Raw genomic sequence first — 22,357 nt, forward strand, 5'->3', positions numbered from 1 at the left:
TAGTTCAAACGGTCCTCTTTGTTGCACATACAGGCCGACAGAGCTAAAATCTTTAAACGACATCTCCTCTTAAACTGCTAGTCCGATTTTGAAATAATTTCACACAAATGGTCCTTATGTAACCTTCTATCAAGATTTTCCGATTCGTCAAAAACATGGCCGCCAGAGGACGTGGTCGCTTTTCCCTCTATGTATATAGTAGAAACTTTAAAAAAATCTTGTATTAAACTGCTGGCCTGATTTTGAATAATTACACACAAATGCTCCTTGTATGATCTACCAAGATTGTTCAAATTATTTTGATTTGTCATCTAACATTGCCGCCAGGAGGATCTGTCACTTTTTCCCTATATGAAAGGAAAATGTTCTTGTCAGAAACAGCAGGCCCTAGTTTAAAACAACTTTACACAAAAAGTTTCTTGGATATTTGGCGTGTGATATCAGGGTTTGACTGTTTGACTGTAACACCAGTTACAAATATATGTACATTATTTGTACAATGAAAAATACAAATCTTATGAAATTTAGATTTTACCAAGTATTTAGATGCCAAAATGAATTAATTTGCACAAAAGCAGCAATACTGCTACAAAAATCTTTGAACTGGTAATCACTTGTTGACTTTATACTTAGGTAACAGTAACAGCCGCCTGCAGCAACTTGAAACTATCATACAATATTGTAGTTAAAGTACTAGAATAGTTAAATATACCATCGTTACCATGGTAATTGTGCTAAACTTATTTAAGGACATTATATTTTGTTCAATGTCGGCATTGCTACAAACTTAAATTGTAAATAAAAGCACAAAGATCTATTTAAGGACAATTTTATTTTGTTATTTAGGCCTATGTTTTCAAATACAATATCACTAACACATACAGCTTATGAATCTATCACGCAGAATAGTACAAATATGTACTTTCGTACATACTTTCGTACAGTACAAGTAATTACGTTGATAATTTATTTAACAAATAATCAAGGCCTTCGAGTGGTTTATCGTCTGATTTACCACGGTTCAGAGTTCAGATGCGTAGGAGTTGAACCACGAGGGCGTTAGCCCGAGTGGTTAAATACTGAAGCATCTGAACGATGAACCGTGGTAAATTAGACGATAAATCACAAGAAGGCCTTGATTGTTTTCATTCTTACATGCTCATTGATATATTTTAATAAATATTATACTGAGCTTCATTTACGCGAGGAGTAATGTATCGGACGTCATGCGGCAATTTGACGTCAAAATTGACGCCATAATGCTCTCGCGCGTCAACCGTTGTTTGTCGCAGAATATACAGAGCTTGATTTTCTTCTTTGTTTAACTAGAAATCAATTCGAGCCATGTTAGAATTTTGTATAGATCTACTTAGTTTCTCTGATGTTTGACTGGAAAGCTAATTAGGGAATAGTAACTGTGACGATTTAAGGCAATGGATCTGTAATTACAACCGGCAATTTCCGTACAAAATATAAAAGTACTAAACGGGTAATCAGGTAGCACTTCCGGGCTAGATAATGGCGGAAAGAAACAAATCCTCAAAATCTCCAGTTAACGTCGCATGTTCATGTTTTTTTTGTAAGCCAGTTTCTATTCTTATTTCATTATGGATCTATTCTTGACAGTATGGTAGCACTGTCAACTTTTTTTAGCATTTACAGAAATTTAAACAAACCTTATGACAGAATATATCATAATTGCCAAACAATTTCTTTTGAGATAAAATAAATAAACGAAGTTTTCTACTGAGGATCTTATTAGAAACTAAGTCACGCGGAGGAGAGTAAGCGTGACGCCATCTTCATTATTTATCTCGCCAGACTTTTAGAATTTTGAGAGCTTTCAAATCGGCATGTGATTCGTTAGTTTCTTGTTCGTTTGCTGAACCTTGTACCGTGCTCGATTCTCTGTACCCTATAGACAGACAATCTCGAGAAACCTTTCTGTTCAGTAATATTGCTGGGGCAGAACTCGGCCGGTGTTGGGTTGCCTGAGTTTTATGTAGTTGAATTTGTGATGAGCATGTTTCTGCAGTCACTGCACTTCCGGTTTTGGATGACAAACCATTTGAACCATTTGGTAATTGAAGTGCAGTTGTGATAGGTATAGTAGATTCCTTTCTTCCTGAAGGATCTTTCATAGTTGACGTGAGATCTTCTCTTTCATCTCCATCAATATCATTGTTTTCAAATTCAAAGTTTGACTTAACCAGAACTTTGTTTACGTTGTGTAGTTCAGATTTATTTAAAGACAATCGAAACTTCATATAACTTGGAAATTTTCCAATAGATATACTTTGAACATGATCAACAGAGAATCTTTGAGGCCTTCTCCTTTCTCTGGCCTTAGATCTTCTGTATTCTGGCTGGTCTTTATTATTTTCAAAATATAAAAATGAACCATAATCTCTTTTCCTTCGCCTTTTGCCTTTAGCAAAATACGATTCATTCGATTTTGATGATTTATTCAGCTCTGACTTAACAATTTTCCAAGATGATTCTCTGGGTTCTTTTACTTGTGTGTCTAAATCACTACCCGAGGCTTCCGTTACTGAAATATCGGGAACGTCTAACTTTGCTGCAAGCTTCTCTTCGCTTTCAATGGCACATTTCTTTCCTCGTAAAGCTACTTGCTCTTTGTGTCGTATATGTTCTTTGTTTGGTGATTTAAACGCCGCGTTAGATTCACAATTTGTTATTTTTAGACCATTTTCACGAGAAAGAGGTTCACAAAAGACGCTTTCGTCTACTTCCGCTTCTTCCGTGATTGTGTGCATTTCGTTTGGTGTTGCACCGTTACTTTTTGACCGTATCCGGTTAAGGGCCCAAGCAGACGAATAAGCGCTCATACTTGTAGATCCAGCTTCGTCTGAATCCGACATTCCCGAGTTTCCACAAACAAATCTGCCGATCTCGCGGCGTGTTACACGATTCATGTAAGCATAAATCATCGGATTTAAAATGCTACTCGAAAATAGGCAGCATATTGCTGCAGCACTATAGTTTGGGTTAATGTTCTCTTTCCTCAAGGTAAGAAATGAATCCACAAAATATGGTAACCAACTAACACTATAGGCCAACGCAATAATAAAAATTGTCTTTACAGCCTTACATTCTACGGAACTCCGGGACACCTCTTCAGACATATCACTACTACACGTGCTAGAGTCACTTCTCAGTTCATTTATATTACGAGACGGACGGCTAGTCCATGGTGCGACTTTAGAACTTCTTTTTGAATGTCCAACAGCGGCAATAAAGATCTTAATGTAACAGAAACATTGAATAAAAACTGGCAATGCAAACGCTATTATGCTAAACACGATTAAGTAATTTGCATCTGTTGCCCAGTCAAGGCCGCAAAGAAACTGGCTTTGGTGAAAAACATAGTTTCCCATACCAGAACTAAGTAATGGCGGAATACTGATGATAATAGCGAACGTCCATGAGACCGCGATCATAATTGAACAAAGCGTCTGAGTGAAAACATTTGGATAACGCAAAGAGTACATAATGGCGTAGTTCCGGTCGATGGAGATTACCAGTAAGGCTAATTGCTGAGCAACTATCGCCGACGTGAAGAAGAAACCCTGTACCTCACACCAGTGTCCGGTATAAATCCAGTCCTGCGAAACAACCGCAAACAGACTGAACGGGAGAACCATCAAGGACATTACTGAAATATAAAGAGTAACATATATTGTTAGAGATAGAAAAAAAAAGGAGTTTTATCGGTAAATTGTTGTGAGAACTGTGTTATATATTTACCAGGGTTGAAGAAAAAGAGTAATATTGTTCTGCTTATGTCGGTTGTTCGGTCTGTTTGATGACCATTTACTTCCCGACCAATAACTGGAAAACTCTTAGGCTCAAAGTAGGTCCAGCTTAACAAGACAATACTTGTAGGTAAAAATGACCCTGTTTGTTTGGTTTAGTATATACATAATTTATTTTAGGTCGATTGTGAAGGAAGTTCTGCAACTTATATTAATCACTCTCGACACCTCATTCGCCACTAGGGTATGAGTTTAGTTTAAGACGGCCGATGCTCAAGGTCATACAGAAATAGGTTTCTAATTAATAAATAGAACTTTTGCGTCTACATGACAGGATGATTACTTATGACCTGTAGGTAACCTGTATTTTATAGCGTCAAAGGTCAAGGTCACCGTTTTCATCAGACTGAAAACGATCCGTAAGTGAACGTCCCGTTGTCGCAAAGGTTCCAGTAGAAGACCCGTTATTTTTAGGGTTTGCAGGCCTAGGGCTAACCAATTGCCTGTTGTTTATAGATTCTTTTTGTTTTGGGGGTCTGTTGAACAACGGTTAATGTCACAGTGACCCTGAAACTAAACTTGGTCTCCGAGAATGAATGCGCTACAATCAATAAATTTCCTAGCAAGAGAGCATGTGGTCATTAGAAAATTCCATCAAGTCAAACGTCTTTGTTTACAACATAATTAAGACAGAGATTTAAATAGGTATTTTCATACGTCTGTCAATCATGGAGGCATTTGTTTCTAGGGTTCAACAGATATATAACTTTGTAACACCAAATATTTGATTTGCCATAATTTTGTTATGCCCCAGCCACAACACTAGCGGAAGGGCTCCGTGCGTGTGTGCAATATCCATTCGTGTTTGTGTATGTGCAAAATTATGTCCGATAAAGGACTTGATATTGCATGGTAAAATTTCAAAATAAATTGGCAAAAATGACTACTGCTGGATCCGGAACCTAGTCTAAAGGCAAAGGTCATACCTGGACAAATAGTAAGGATATCTGTTCTTGTATTGTGTGTATTGTCCATCACATTTTATGAGCAAAACAATATCAAAATAACGTGGCATTAATACTCGTGTCGAGTGTATAAGACCTGGGACCTTACCATAAAGGTGAAGGACAGACCTAAGAGAAATTTTAGTATTTTAACGTCATTTTCTTACCCGGTTTATGGATAGATACATGAAGTTAATTTGTCTGGCACAAATATATCAACCCAAACAAGACGATGTGTCAGATGCAAGACCAAGGCCCTAGACTTACATGTCGAGGTTACGCTTATATGTCAAAGGTTTTACATAGTTTCTTATGCCGAATGGATATTCATATAAATTGTCACAATATGCACCCCATGTGCAATACTCAAACCTTTGAGGCCAAACATGATACATATTTTTTTCTTGACCAATCTGTTGCATTTTATAATTGTGACCATTTGCTCAAAGATTATGGTAACACTTACAGATCAACTTCTCTCTTAATCATGTACGGTCTATAACGTCTTTACAGATTGGTTTATGTTCAAATTACATTGCATGAGCAATCGATGTATCATGGCGACACCTAAAACTAGCTCCCCTATCTCAAAAGTCAATATCACACTTTGAGTTATGTCAAAATAACATATTGTCCTAATGCCTTCTTAGTCCTAACATCAAATAGCAGGGACATTCGTGTCCTGTTGTTATCAAATAGCAGCGACATTCGTGTCCTATTATCAAATAGCAGGAAAATTCGTGTCCTGTTGTTATCAAATAGCAGTGACATTCGTGTCCTATTATCAAATAGCAGGAACATTCGTGTCCTATTGTTATCAAATAGCAGCGACATTCGTGTCCTATTATCAAATAGCAGGAACATTCATGTCCTGTTGTTATCAAATAGCAGCGACATTCGTGTCCTATTATCAAATAGCAGGAACATTTGTGTCCTGTTGTTATCAAATAGCAGTGACATTCGTGTCCTATTATCAAATAGCAGGAAAATTCGTGTCCTATTATTAAATAATAGGGACATTCGCGTCCTAGCATCAAATCACAAGGACATTTGTTTCCTAACATCAAGATGCAGGGTCATTCGTGTCCCATTTAAAAACACTTTACATGCATTCAGTAATTAATTGCAATATTAGAGTGAAATATATTTGGTATTTTTAAGTGAAAACAATCATATAGCTTTTTTACATCTAAGCTAGAATACAAAATTAAATGAAAAAAAAATTTGTTTTTTTACACGTAAGATCAAAATATTTTACCCGCGAGCACCATATCTTATTTAAGTCGTGAAACGTAGATATTTACAAAAGCCGAATCATACAAAATGAAAAAAAATATTTATCGAATCCACGAGATAACTTTTTCATGCTTACAAGAAAAGATCTTGTCATTGCAAGTTATCATAATCTCGTAATAACGAGAAAATCTCTCTAAATACCGAGAAAATATCTCGTACTTACAGAGAAAATATATTGTAATTACGTGGTATTTTCTCGTTATTACGATATATTACGACTTTCTACCCAGCGGGTATAGGACTCTATTGTATGAAAATATTATTAGTTACACTGCTTGTTGGTGACAGGATACGGGATATACGCTGTCGAGGAAATCCATATCAGGCGAGAGCGAAGCTGGGGTCTGATATGGATTTTCGAGACAGCGTATATCCTGTATCCTGTCACCAACAAGCTGTGTAATGATTTTATCTTGCCGACTACCCTTTACTTTCATGCTATAATCTAATATTTTGTAAATTAACAAAGCGGCAGCCATTTTTTTTTTTAAATCAAAATTCATACCGGAAATGTACTAGCAGGATATGGAATATATCCTGTCTCCACGTGACGTCTATTGACCAACAGAAATGCGAGAAACTTGTAAGAGGCAAGATAATTGTTAACACAGTGACCCTGGCAACATTGTTCATTTACCAAAATTACATTATTTTATCTTAGAAGACGGGTATCATAAATGGCAAAGAAATCTAAATATGACTATTGACACCATGACCTGACCGTAAAATCGACATTTCTAAGAACCGTGAAAACGTTATCTCAGTGTCAACAAAGACGCCAGCGCTCTTTAAATAACAGGCGTTATTTTTTGCCGTCGTTCGTTTGGTTTTATCACAGAATAGAACAAGATTTAGTCCAAGCAAACACTGATATCTGTATTCTTGATAAGCTCCCACCTCAAACCGGTCTACAGTTTGCCTGCAATCCAACTAAATTCACATTTTAGTTTTGTCTGCTAACTAAAACTAGAGGCTGAAATGAATAAAAGTAACTACTTTATATACCCTTTTTAATTTGAAGTACAATGCTTTGATGTTATCATAGGATATATTATTTTAATCCATAGACACTAGAAGGCAAAAATGGTCGAATCCCATTCAAAAAGACATTACATTAAAACAAAATAGTGTTTTTTATGCATGTGGTGTTCGCATCTTGCTGAAAGAGACGAAATATTCTCTATTTCTATTTTGATAGACAGCTGGCTAAGGTGTCTGACTTCAAATTTTCACCCTTTAACATGGGAAGCGAAACAATTGTAATTTTACAAATGCTTAAGAAATATAGAAATCGCAGTAGTGTGCGCAAAAATACGAGAACCACCGGTAACTTTAAAGACAAAGTGATTTTTGTCAACGAATTTGTTCAAAACTTAAAAATCTAAACATTTACATTGTTCACTTAGCGCTTAATACAAGTTGGATTTTCACTACTGTAGTGGTGTTTGTTTGTTTGTTTTTTAAATGATTTTTTGCTATCCTGGTTGCCCAACCAAAATAGACGTATTTTAGCAAGTATAAATTTGATAAACATACCTTGCATAGGGAATGATACATTTTTAAGAGCGTTAGTGTTATATTTGTTGAACATTTGCATTAACAGTTATTTTTTGGCTGAAATTTGCAAGTTACCTTTTATTATTGTTAAATCCCTTCGCGTATCTTGGTTGCTCAACCAATATAGAATTCTGATGAATTCCAATTTCAAATTTAGCTTTCTTACCAAACGATATTTTACTTGTGCTATAAATAGACAATCATGGAAACATATGAGCATACTAGTCAAAACTTATGTAAAAATATATGGCAAAAATCTGTGCTGAACAATAAAAGTAGATCAAGTAGTAGGAATACACACACTGTATAAAGTCTGTTTCAGTTTTAAGGAGTTGATAATACTTTGTTGTTTTTTTTAAATATGAAACTATGGTAGTGTATCAGAGACCTTTTTTATACAATAAATGAAATGAATAAAATATCCGCCTTAGTATCAATATGAGCGTGCCGTAGGAAAACCAACATAGTGGCTTTGCGACCAGCATGGATCCAGACCAGCCTGCGCATCCGCGCAGTCTGGTCAGGATCCATGCTGTTCGCTAACAGTTTATCCAATCCCAATAGGCTTTAAAAGCGAACAGCATGGATCCTGACCAGACTGCGCGGATGCGCAGGCTGGTCTGGATCCATGCTGGTCGCAAAGCCACTATGTTGGTTTTCTCATGGCACGGCTCATATATCAGAGTTATGTGGTTAAGGGAGATATCTGCAAATGCGGGAATAGAAGCATACAATATTTTATTCAGAACTATTTGCATTATACTGACAAACTTCAATATTTTACGAATGACGACATGTTGGTATTTTTATGAAATATTGATATGGAGGCCATTGATTGATATTTTGTCGTTTTAGGCCGTCTGATAATCTGTGGTATTTTACTATGTAAATGTAAACAAACAAATCCTCTCTTTCAACATATTATAGATAATTTATACTCAATATTCCATTTTATTGGTCCGATATGCAAATATCAAATTATAGCTATGTACGCGACAACTCAAACAACAGTCGTATTTGCTGTGCAATCGAATATTTAACTGTTAAATCCAAGATAAACCCAACTGCCGTTATCTATTATACTCGAGGCGGTGCAAGAATACAGGGACTGAAATTTCATCTAAACAGCTCATACACCATTTGTTCTTTTTGCGAATATCTTGAAAACGTTTTTTTCTCTCTATTAAATGCCCTTAGAACAATATATAGTTGGTGATATATCAACACTTCATTAGTTTCAACCCATGCCACCGTAATATTTTTTTTTTATTTCTTCACTTCTACCAACTTTTCTAAAGTCACAAAATTGCTTAAAATGTATTGTCTAAACTTTACAAACGAGCAAAGAAACGTCGTGTTGGAAGAAAACGATAGAACAAGTTTGACATACGTAATAATTACCAAATACCGTTTTGGCATATTCTTATACTTTTTGTAAACAGAAAGTTCGTTATCTTATCAGCAATTTCAACAACATACACCACAGCTCTACACTTTTTAAAGCCGAAAGTTCACTTTGACTAGACAGGATGATCACTGTCATGGAACACATCTTGGCAAAGACATTTTAAAAAAGTCCCTAATTACGTTTAATGACCAGGATATACAGTGACTATCTCATGTAAAATAATTACGAGGGAAAGTGGCGTAAAACGCAAGTAGAACCCAAAAAAATCAGGTCGTTCTTGACCTTTTTTAACAAAGAAAAATTCCAGAAAAACACGCAATATAATAATTACTAATGGAAATCAGGCTTGTGCTTTTCCTTTTAATGGTTAAATGTTGGCATATCTAATGAGGTCATGTCAAGTAATTATTGATGAAACATTGTCAGGTTGTTTTGAACTTATATAAACTGAAATATCAAGAATATAACTCATCAAAAGTGCAAAATATTCAGCTGTAATGGATCATAATCAGCAGACTACAATTAACGTTTGACATTAGCGAGATTTAAAATAAAATGGTGAATTAAGCAGGCGTGATAGGATAAAAAAATCTAGAAATTTGTTGCAGTTCATTTGTAACTGATGACATTTCACTGATTTGAAAAATCCCGGAAATCTGTACTTCGTATGACCCGCGCACACACGCATACGATAATCGTAATGTTGAAAAGGAAGATGTCTTCAAGTTCATTGTAATTCAAAACAAAACAATCCTTAGATCAAATGTTATCATTATTCCTGGTTTAAAGGTTTAAAGGGACTTACCCCCAGATCGTACGACAGCAAAGAAAAAAAAAAACGCTGTATGTCTTACGGTTTGGAACTGTATTTAAACGGTTGTTACGAAAGAGTTTATTGTCAAGGCAACCCGATTCCTAACTCAAACATGTTTTCTTTGTTCTACATTTAGCAGTTTTAAAATAGTTTTAAAATAAAAACTAATTTTCTAATATTCAATATGTGACCAAACTTCAGTCTTAAATAAAGATCATTGTTAAGCCAAAATCTGTCATTAAAAAAGGAATAAAATAATATGCCACAAACGCCGTCCCTAGACAAACAGTTTTTCAGGGTAATCCTTTAAAATGACAACTGAAGGTAACTTGTAGGTTATAATACTTACAAAGCTGACAACAAATTAAGTTCAACACAAAGCAGTTAGAAACACTCAGTAGATGCGATTTTTTGTAGAACATCAGACACAGGGTTCCGTTGAATGCCAGCGACACAAACAAAATGGCGCCAAGATACACCGCCATAAGTGTTCGCCAAACTTCGGTATTTTCCGTGACTTCCTTTAAGCACTTTCCATTGGTGCTATTGCACGGTGATGTCACATTAAGGTTGGTTAGTGGTGTCATTATAAGATTTCTAGTTGTTTCATGGCAACTTCATTGATAAAATAGCTGCTCCACGGTCTGGTATTTGCTCAAACAGAAATTAATTTAATGACGTAACACTATATATCTATATATATATCCATAGAAACGCGGCTTTTTGTAGAAATACTGCCTCTCATTCTGCTTTAACAACGCATGATGCTGCGATATCAGATACTCGCTTAGAATAACTTTGGCTGCTTTTACCTCAACTGTAATCGATTGTTTCCTGAAAATAGAATAGCAATATTTCATTTCCGTTGTCTTTTTTTTTTTTTCAACATTTTGTCACATGTTTTCGCGACGCTACGCGTCGTCGAAATACGTTTTTATGGCAAGGATTTGAGTTCCAAAAAATTAAACGATTCCTTTGTTGCTTTTTTTTTTGCTTTTGTTTTAAGAAACAATGTACCAAGATAAGCATCAATGTAAATTTTATATGACAAAACCGTAGAGCTGAACAATTTCAAATAGGACTATATGAAAGACAACAATAGCCTTGGGAATTATTGGATGCTGGAAAATGAATATGAGCTATTATGTGCTTTGTGACTTAAGAATTCAAAAGTTGATCAGGTGCAAATGACAGGCGTGAGATTCGTTGCACACGGAATGACGAAGACTAACTATTTAGTGCATTCTGACCTATACATTAAAGGCTCATAATGCCGTTATTTGAAATGTGGCTGTCATGAATACAAAAAACTATTAATATGTTGTTAAATCCTGTTTCAGTAACTATTATCTCTTAAATTTGTCAATGAGTTGAATATTGATGAATATTGTGGAAAGTTTATTTGAATTTATTGGTTTTGGTTACCTCCCTTTACGACTGTAACCGTAAACGTTCAAGTACAGTTTTAAAACTAGCACTTTTCTTAACTGTTTCATTTGTTTTTAACATAAAATTTAAAGCCTTATGGAACTTTAAAATGGACTTTGTGAAACTAAAACCCGTGTTAGTTCTTGCATGCAGAAATATAAAGACAAGCATTTGAATGCATTGTGACCTTAATATAAATTTACAAAAAAAAAATGTAAATTGAAAATTCGAATATTCGGCCGATTTTCGAATATTCGAATATTCGTTCCCATCCCTAGTACTAAATTCAACTCTCGCAGTTGTTGTATTTGGAATGACGAAGAATATCTGTTTAGTCGCAGTTGTTGCCTACGGAATAACGGAAATATTTGTTTAGTCACAATTGTTGTTGTATTCGGAATGACGAAGAATATCTATTTAGTCGCTGTGGTTGCATACGGAATAATGGAATTATTTATTTAGTGCGTTGTAGCCTACATGATCCGTATCGCCTGGCATTTTTAAAAGAACATGCAACAGTGGTTAGCAGACAATCAAAATAATTACAATGATTTGAGCTGAATTAAACGCGTTGCCACATCAAAGATGGTTTTAATGCATAGATATGAAACATGAAAAATAGACTGCTTTACAAAGGCTTGAGAGCATTACTGTAATGAAGCTAGTGACTGACTTTTACCCTGCTAGTTTTTCTAAAATTGACTGGTCTGTCATTCAATTTGGGCAGTACCATTTATTATTCGAAGGGATGTTCACTGAAAATTTACTGACTGCATAGCGAAAAGTGCAGACCATGATCAGCCTGCACGGATCTTGGTCTGCACTGGTCGCAAAGTCAGAATCACTTGCCACCAGCAGGCTAAAGGTTATAAAAGTATGTACAATGCAAATGTTGCCAATGCCATCCAAGTATGACAACAAGAAAGGTCAGTAACTATTACAACATTTAAGGTGGCCGGCACGCAGTGACACTCGGTAGTTTCAGTGTAATTACGTATTGCCGACCAATAAATTATTAAGTCAGATAACTATTGGCAACCCCAGCATTAGGCATTTTTTGTAACGTGACGTGACTATAAAGATAATTAGGTAATGTCTTGAGATTTCTTCTGCTGATTGAATGTTTAGGCTAGTTCAGAAGTAGGTTAGACTATAATGAAGTGATAGACACAATACATTTGCGTGTCATATTTTCGTGTCGCTTTGGAGACATTCATTAGTTCATATTTTCGTTCAATGTGCTTTATTCCGATTCAGAAAGTCCGCTTATGTATATATCGGTGGTCATCAAAGATACTGAAACAAAAGCGATGCAAATTTTGAATATTGAACAAGAGGTTCAACATCATTCTGACAAAATAATGTTAATTTGGAATTTTATATCATGACTGATGTTAATGTATTTTCTGTTGCTAGGTTGTTTACAGCGCCATTAAACCAAATTTTCAAAGCGAAAATATCAAAGAAACATAAAGTTAAAAAATGAACCAATAATTGGCACAAGTCGGTCATACAACCTTAAATATCATTATGTTCAGTATTTTCTACAAAACTGTTTCTAAACAAATGAGCACCACTACTATATATGCATATACAAATGTACTATAAACTATGTTATTTATCTTAATCAAGTTTTCCTAAAGAAAATCAGAAAGAATCCTTTAAATGAGCCACACCATGAGAAAATCAGCATAGTGGCTTTGCGACCAGCATGGATCCAGACCAGCCTGCGCATCCGCGCAGTCTGGTCAGAATCTATGCTGTTCGCTAAAGGTTTCTCTAATTCCAATAGGCTTTGAAAGCGAACAGCATGGATCCTGACCAGACTACGCGGATGCGCAGGCTGGTGTGGATCCATGTTAGTCGCAAAACCACTATGTTGGTTTTCCCATGGCGCGGCTCAAATGATTAAGAACTGCCTCCTCGAAACAGAAGTTGTTAGTTTTTGTTAACGCTTTTCAATACGTTTCATTTATTTCATGTTTCATTTCGTTACATTGCTTTAGCTCAATTTTAAGATACAAATTAAAAGAATATATATAGTTTAGTTTCCTTATATTTTCAAATGATTTTAAGTATTTAGAATGTCGAATTTTATGTTGAACTCAGGTACTACTTAATAATTACATTGTTGTTCTACAATTGCGCAGGTGAAATTGTGATATTACGATTTATTTTCTATATTTTGTTTTTTAGAGAGTGAGTGGACCACTCACTGGGGGTGAAGCGCGATGGTAAAATCTACTGGTGTCTAACTGCTTCTTTTGTCATATATTTTTTATTATCTCTCTGAAAGTTGGTGCCACTTTGATATTTTCACTATAAACCATTTTTAGAATTTTATTGAGAATGCGTCATTTTTATTAGCTCGTGGTATCAAATAACAAATTAATAACGACAGCTGTTAAATCAGGCTTAATACAGTTTCCATAGAAACATTTCTTTCCTGACATTTTAATTATCAGATTCATTCTCATATGCATGCAAGTCATAATCTGTTCGATTAGCTATATCTTATCGCGATCGATTAGCTTAAGTCTTATTGCGATCGATTAGCTAGAGTGTAGATTTTACATTCGAATACAAAATCCAGCCACTGGAAGGAACTGCCCAGCACGTTGAACGTTCCATCACAGTTAGAGTGTAGCTTTGATAAAAGGTCTTTGTCAGGGTTAATTTTTTGCCTTTTGCATTGCCAAAGAGATGTTTAGATAACAACGTTGAAACGGGCTATGCATACCTGCAGTTGTACATAACCATATCCCTTTAAGTACCTGTGTAAAAATATGAATGTTACTGCAGTCAATATAACTAGAGTAACTTGTTAAGAAAACAGCCCTATTTATACTACTTACGTAATGTTTTTTACAACGTGACGAACGCGCTAGACCTCTTGTCAGTGTTTTTTTTCCGCTAATTATTTATAGTGACGTCATATGGAACACGGTGTTCAGTTAATGTATCAATTGTATTACAATAGACTACAAATAAGCAACAGTCCCCGTAACGCGGTGGTAAGCGGCAGTGCCGGTCACTTAAATTCAGCTTACTGGATATAGGGTTCAAATCTGATGTATGTTTTTTTTCCTTTAAAGTTCGAGTTTAATTTGTTTTAACATTTCTTCTGAATATGATTTGTAGTCAATATTAGATAAGAAATAAACGAAACTTTCTGGGAATACTTTTCAGGCCAGCTCTATATACGGGGGCCTCTGAATCTACTCCACATCGTTTACAAAAGAAACTCCGATAAAACAAACAAACAAAAAAACGTGAGTAAAAGTTATTCTTGATGACTTTGAAAGGGACATAGTTTAAAGAAATAGTAGCTTACGTGATTTGAAATTACACACATACATGCAGCCGTAGGTCTCTAACCACGCCACATTTCCGATAAAACATTAGTTACTGCATTATGTATAATGAATAAGTAAATTGTGATAACACTATACAATTGCGGAGTCATATCTAGCACAGTACAAGAGTGGAATCTTCTAGTAAAAAGTAAAAAAAAATCACTTTGTTTCAACAAACAAGTACTTCTTTTGCAGCAAATATTGAACAGTGTCTTAAAATGTAGGGACATCGTTGCATAACTAAAACGACAGCATAAACAACGTGTTGACAATGTTGCAACATTATATAAAAAGTATCTTATTGTTTTGACTGCGTATACAGCGGTTGATTACGTCTATATGGTCCCTTGTGTGTTGCCATGATTATGTATTTTTCATAAACTGCATCAATACAATTCTTCATTTATAAAGTCAGCATTATTATATCGGCAAAGCAGCCATCGATGATCGCTCGGTATAACTGGCCTGGCCCTATGACCAGTCCAATATTTGACAATGACTATAAATGTTTGACATCGTGAGTTGGATAAAACTGATCAAATACTCTTCAGAGTCCCACTGTTATTATTTTATGCAACTCGTTTAATAAATTCAGAATGAAAAGATGCTCATGTAATAACCTCTATTTAAACATTTATATTGTGTATTTGTAGTTTTCTTAACATTATCGCAAACCACAGGTCTTCTTTTCGAAGTTGTCCTATGAGCTACGTAAAAGTACACTTCGCAAGAATAAAAATACAGAAAATAAACCGTATTATCCCAGGTAAAATGATTTTAAAATGATTCGTATTTCGGGAAGAGAAATTTTAAAACAGACAGGAGAAAAAAATACATACATTTACTGTAATTCGGTTTGGTAAATCCTTCGTTTTTTTTTAATGTATCGAAATAGTGTTAACTTTCATATTCCTTATTTATATCAAACAAAATGCATTCTGATCCGTAACAATCGTATATGTATATAGATAATGAAGACTGACTCAGCTCCTCACGGACAAGGTACCGTATTTTTCCTGTAAAACAATAGATTATCATCCATTTTTTTGTCAAGTCATGAAAGTGATTTTCACCTTTAGGAAGATGTATACCTACAGCACGAAATTTGTACTTTTCGCTTGAAGTCCCTGATATGTCAACATTTATGCTGCACGAACTTGCATCGCAGTCTAGCAGCGTTTTCTGTTTAAAAAAGGAAGTTTATGTGCGAAAGAGAATTAAAAAAATGTGTGGTAAAAAAAGAGGGAACACGTGTTTACTTGTAGACAGATCCTCATTGCAAAAACAATTACCTTACGTTTACTGTTCTATTTTGTTTTCTTGCAGCGAATACGAATCAGTCTCCTTCGCATATCTGAAATTTGATTGAAGCGCAGCGTAAATTCGTGTGGACCACGTTGTTAATGTTGCAGAAAATAATGAACTGCATCAAGTGGAACATATATTCTAACAAAAATTGCTGTTAAAACACCTTTTTATATATGCGCGCTCCGTGGCAAAGCAAAGCATAAACGCATTACGGTCCCAAAAAGGGAATGACGTCAACGTGATAAAACAACGCAGACATTCCTGCACGTTTCATGAAAATTTAATGACGTTTATGGATAATGTATTTCTTTATTAGTCTTTTTTCGCTTTTAATGCTAGAATAGCGTTAATATCTCTCAGGAAACGTTGGTACCCTTGCCCTACCGGGCTTAAGCACCAACCAATCCCTCGGGATTCTGCAGATGTTATAACACGAAAAGACATGCGTTATCCCTACATTATATTGTATAAAGAGTGCTATTTTAGTAAACGTATGTAGTACACATTTAACAGTAAATATGGTATACGTACTAGATGCCATAAACGGCTCGCTTAACATTGTGAGTCAGTGCCTTATCTGTATTGACCATAATAAGGTTAACGATAAGTGCTATTCATTTTGAAATAGGTCTTAATTTAGATTCCTCGTTCAAAATAGAACAATAAATTTTGATAATAACACATAAGAGAATTCATTTAAGGACAACATAGACTCACAGTTTTGGTGTTTCAAGTTGCAAAATTGTGTTTGGATATCAGGCTTGCCACTGGTCCATTTCATAAATGTATTAAGTAAGATGTTGGTTCCACAAAAAAAAACTTGGTTGGCAACTGGCCTCGTTTCATCACGTACAATATACAAAAAACCTAAAATATTTTACCAGGTTAATAAGGTATGTCAGGATTACAAGAGCGACAGGACGTTGAATTGTCATCTTAACTACAAGACAGTACTAAATTGTGATTTTTCAGTTTAAGGTAGATAAGACAGTACTAAATTCTGATTTTTCAGGTTAAGCTGGATATGCACGTTTGCAATGTTATTAAATAGACACAAAAATGTCGGAAAAGGTATGATAATGCCAGTAGCCGTTATACGAGTTGCATCAATATTTTCAGGAATTTATGATATCCCATGTGAAACAGAGATACTGTCTTTCTTAACTTTATTTTTTTTGACAATAGAAAGGTCTTGATGTAAAAGAATTCAAAATAATAACAATGTAAAGATGCCAAATGAAAAATAAGCAAAGTTTATTTGGCAATGTGACTAAAAATAGCGAAATGTACAAGTACGAAAAGTCTCATGAGAATCTACATTATCTTCTTTACGCGAAAATGTCAGTACGATTTTTACATGGAAGCCCATTTTGAAAATTTACACGAGGACCAGTATTTCAAATCGATCTCACAAAAAAAAAAAAAAAAAAAAACCAGCACACGACCCTATCGTTTCTAATGGCCGAATTTCTTTTGGATATAAAGATGCTTTTAAAAAAATATGATTTAATAATAATCTGTATTGTAGAACATTTTCGTTTCAAACGTACAGAATTACCTTAATGTTTTTCCGATTTATAGGGTAAATGAGGTTTAGAAGGTTGAAAGGATAGCCTGACATGTCGTTCTTACCTGTGATATTTTGTCTTAATATATAAGGGAAAACAGACGATCTTCAGTGATATAAAACCGTATCAGAATCTGATACTGGTCATTCTAAAAAAAATGTCTTCAGACAACTATGTCAGAATAATTTGTATATTTAATATATTGATAACGTAACACATAAGCACAGATAGTGCTTGACTCCCTTTTCATGTTGTCATTGCTATAATTTTTGTTGAATTGCTGTAATTAATAGAATTTGGGTCATTTGTGGCTGATTTGGGATAATTATGTGGATGGCTGAGTCCCAGCTTCGCACATTATGTCATATACAAAAGTTGAATGGAACCAGATATTTGATGGAGCAAGTACTCGTTGTAAAACGTTATGTTTAAATTTGGACCAATCAGAAACAAGTTCTAAAAATAGCACGTCTGCTGGGGTATAAATAGGTAGATGGATGACAGAGAGCTCATTCGGTATCCAGCGGTGGAAGAAGACACATCGAGGATTCAACTAATAATTTATTCCAGTACCTTGATAAGGAGACTATTGCAGTTACCCTGTCAGGGCGGATAAATTATTAAAACGAAGACTTTGGAAGTTCGTAGACTAAAGAAGAGTTGCAGAATTTCAACCAGGTTTCGAGCTATAGGGCCAGCGCATAGAAGTTTTACCTTAAGGGTAGTTGAATGCTATATGCGACAGCATATATAGGCTGAGCATCGGGATGCTGAGACAGAGACCCAGAGTTTGGTAATCTATTGAGATAGTAAGAGAGTTCCAGCTTATTGACGGTTCAGCATTACTGGCGAAGTACAGCCAAGGCATCGGGGATATACCCATATGGTAGTTGAATGCTACATATGATAGCATCCAGGAATCAGGGCAATCATATAGAGTTTGAGAGGACAGAGGCCGAGCATCTATGCGATAGGACTCGTATGTTGTTGATTCAAAGACATTGTCTGACGGGAACTTCAACAAAAAGACCAGTCAAGTATAGAGTCTCCAGCCTATAGGAGTTTGAGCTAATTGAAAATTGTTAGTTTGAAACATTTAGTGATTTGCCTGATCCCTGAAATTGTCTAGCTCATAATTAAAATCATTTACGAATCGTTCGTATACGAATCATTTAGGCAAGGTTGCCAGAGGAAAATTCTATATATGAGATATTTGGTCTCACCAGCTCTACATTTTAACAAAGGACATTCTACATCGTTTGTCAGCTAGTCTAAGACATAGTCACCTTAGCGATTGGACCCAAACCATTGTTCAAGATACTAAAGGCGTAGGCACTTCCCTGGGTCATATAACCAGTATCCTGACAAACTATAAGGGTGTTTATGTCTCACCTCTCAACTATATTCACAACGTAAACTGTTACGTGACCCACAAACCTTACTGGTACAAGAACGTCCAAGTAAGGCACGTGACAAAGGCGAATGCAGTTCAGCACTTCCTTGCATAAACAGCGTATGTCGATGTCCTACCGGAAGGCATAAAAAGGATTGCAGCATCTGGTGTCAAACGGAAGGCATAAAAGGAATGGCATAAAAAGAATGGCATCTGTTGATCTCAAACAGAAGGCATAAAAAGGAGTGCAGCCTTCGATGTCAAACAGAAGGCATAAAAAATTGCATCTGCTGATGTCAAACAGAGGACATAAAAGGAGTGCAGCATTCGATGTCAAACAGAAGGCATAAAAAAGAATTGCAGCCTTCGATGTCAAACAGAAGGCGTAAAAGGGATTGCAGCCTTCGATGTCAAACAGAAGGCATAAAAAGCATTGCAGCCTTCGATGCCAAACGTCAAACAGAAGGCGTAAAAGGGATTGCAGCCTTCGATGTCAAACAGAATGCATAAAAAGAATTGCAGCCTTCGATGTCAAACAGAAGGCGTAAAAGGGATTGCAGCCTTCGATGCCAAATAGAAGGCGTAAAAGGGATTGCAGCCTTCGATGTCAAACAGAAGGCATAAAAGAATTGCAGCCTTCGATGCCAAATAGAAGGCATAAAAGAACTGCAGCCTTCGATGTCAAACAGAAGGCATAAAAAGGATTGCATCTGTTGATGTCAAACAGAGGCATAAAAAGAATTGCAGCCTTCGATGCCAAATAGAAGGCATAAAAAGGAGTGCAGCCTTCGATGTCAAACAGAAGGCATAAAAAGGATTGCATCTGTTGATGTCAAACAGAAGGCATAAAAAGAATTGCATCTGTTGATGTCAAACAGAAGGCTTAAAACAAATTGCATCTATTGATGTCAAACAGAAGGCATAAGTATTGCAGCCTTCGATGTCAAACAGAAGGCATAAAAAGAATTGCATCTATTGATGTCAAACAGAAAACATAAAAATGAGTGCAGCCTTCGATGTCAAACAGAAGGCATAAAAAGGAGTGCAGCCTTCGATGTCAAACAGAAGGCATAAAAAGAATTGCAGGTTTCGATGTCAAACAGAACGCATAAAAGAACTGCATCTGTTGATGTCACACAGAAGGCATAAAAAGGAGTGCAGCCTTCGATGTCAAACAGAAGGTGTAAAAAGAATTGCAGCCTTCGATGTCAAACAGAAGACATAAAAATGGGTGCAGCCTTCGATGTCAAACTGAAGGCATAAAAAGAATTGCAGCCTTCGATGTCAAATAGAAGGCATAAAAAGAATTGCAGTCTTCGATTTCAAACAGAAGGCATAAAATGAGCGCAGCCTTCGATGTCAAACAAAAAGTGTAAAAAGAATTGCATCTGTCAAACAGAAGGCATAAAAAGGAGTGCAGCCTTCGATGTCATGCAGAAGGCATTAAAAGAATTACATCTATTGATGTCAAACAGAAGGCGTAAAAAGAATTGCAGCCTCCGATGTCAAAACGAAAGGAAGCTGTTAATGTCACAACGAAAGGCATGAAATGGATTGAAGCTGTCAGTGTGATAACGAAAGGCATAAAAAGGAAGAATTGCAGCTTTCGATGTCATAACGAAATACAAAAAGTGAATTGCAGCTACCAGTGTCTGAACGGAAGGCATAAAATGGATTACAACGGCTAATGTCTAAAAAGAAGGGGTGAATAGGACTGTTTCTGCCAATTTCCTAACAGAAGGCATAAAATGAATTACAGCTGCCGAGGTCCTTACAGAAGACATAAATAGGATTGCAGCTGTCAATGTCCTAACAGAAGGCAATAAGCGTAAAACAGTATGTTCGTCTTTCCGAGAATACAAACTGTTGATGGTTTACCAAGGAATCGGTGCGTAGAAAATACGAATCATGGAAACATGGATCTACAGAGTTCATGAAGTCTAGTCTATTTGTGTGGAAGTGCCAAAATAACAAGGAACCTTCTAAACGTCCTGAATTTTTTTTCCAGTTCAATGGTTAAGCTTTTCAGTAAAGTTTCCCGTTTTGTATTGTAAGATTCTTACTTGCCATTCAGGAAATGTGAGCTGGTCTTAAACTGTTTTCTTATTATTTCTTGATAACCTCGAACAGTCATATCTCAGTAGGTAGAAATGGTTTTCAACCATAATAACAGCTTACCTATTGATCTGGTAAATGACAATAACATTTCATTTCCGCATTTACTAATAAACTTTGATAATGTGGCAGTTGACTTCAATACAATCGATACAGTTTATTTTCCAGTACAGGTAACTAATACTTACTTTACAATCTAGCCCCAAGATAATTTTATGACGGATTATCTTCGAACACCCCTGGACTTATTGGACTCAGCTGCCACATTATCAAAGTTTATTAGTAACTGCTATTACATTTGCCGCTAAATATTGATATAGTGGACGCAACTTGACCCCGATGGTTGACCTTTGCATTATAATACATAATGAGGCACAACCTATTATTGAAAAGGAGTGTACGTAAAACACGAGCTGCACGAGAAAAGGGAAATATAAATTTGTGTAAATATAAATTAGTGTATTGGAGAGTTTTAACTGATCAAATTAAGTATATATACTTTGATACTGCAATGTATACAAACTAATTCCATATAAATATACACTGCTAACCTAAGCACCCTTGATTTCTATAATGAAATAATCGATATGAATAATCAGCCTAAGGTCAACCATCGCGGTCAAGTTGCGACCACTATACATTACTGTTTCAGTCATTTCGCAGTAATAAACAAAATCCTATTGTTTGAAATGAGAAATTGCAATGAATAAATTGCTACCTGCGGCTGATATATTGAGCATTGTGTAATTATAAAAACTGATGCGACTGTGCTATCTTTGTACAAATTTGAGCCGTGCCATGAGAAAACCAACATAGTGGGCTTTGCGACCAGCATGGATCCAGACCAACCAGCGCATCTGCGCAGTCTGGTCAGGATCCATGCTGTTCGCTTTCAAAGCCTATTGGAATTAGAGATACTGTTAGTGAACAGCATGAATCCTGGTCACAAAGCCACTATGTTGGTTTTCTCATGGCACGGCTCATTTGTATTAATATCACTGAAAGAGGAAACACTGTGATTATTTTATACGTTTCGTGTACAATTGTTTCCTTTCTTACATAAGTCATAAATGTTCAGGTGCAGGGACACGTTCAAATTTCTTTGTGAACGTTTACAACACTTTCAAGATGAAGATTAAAATTAATAATCTGCATGGGTTTTACGAATATTTCAGACGAGTCTTAACTTCTTTTGTTGTTATTTGGCGTAGCTGACAAATTTATACCGAACTGTACATACAAGCTTGATTCGCCTGTAGAATAACACCGTATTTTTATCGTATCAGAAAGTATATAGTGTATATGCCAGTATTATTTATAACTTTAACATGACA

At 35.7% G+C, this 22,357-nt stretch overlaps 1 protein-coding gene across 1 annotated transcript; it reads right to left on the reverse strand.

The window, feature by feature from the left end:
- Positions 1 to 746: 746 nt before the first annotated feature.
- Positions 747 to 15,580, reverse strand: LOC123526987 (melanopsin-A-like). Its single transcript, XM_053523751.1, has 3 exons — positions 15,479 to 15,580; positions 10,205 to 10,689; positions 747 to 3,676 (listed from the first exon to the last, which is right to left on the reverse strand). The coding sequence occupies exons 2-3, from the start codon at positions 10,440 to 10,442 to the stop codon at positions 1,806 to 1,808; spliced, it is 2,109 nt and encodes a 702-aa protein (XP_053379726.1). The 5' UTR covers positions 10,443 to 10,689; positions 15,479 to 15,580; the 3' UTR covers positions 747 to 1,805.
- Positions 15,581 to 22,357: the final 6,777 nt, after the last annotated feature.

This window comes from Mercenaria mercenaria, chromosome 14 (assembly GCF_021730395.1).
Source record: "Mercenaria mercenaria strain notata chromosome 14, MADL_Memer_1, whole genome shotgun sequence".
Lineage (NCBI taxonomy): Eukaryota > Metazoa > Mollusca > Bivalvia > Venerida > Veneridae > Mercenaria > Mercenaria mercenaria.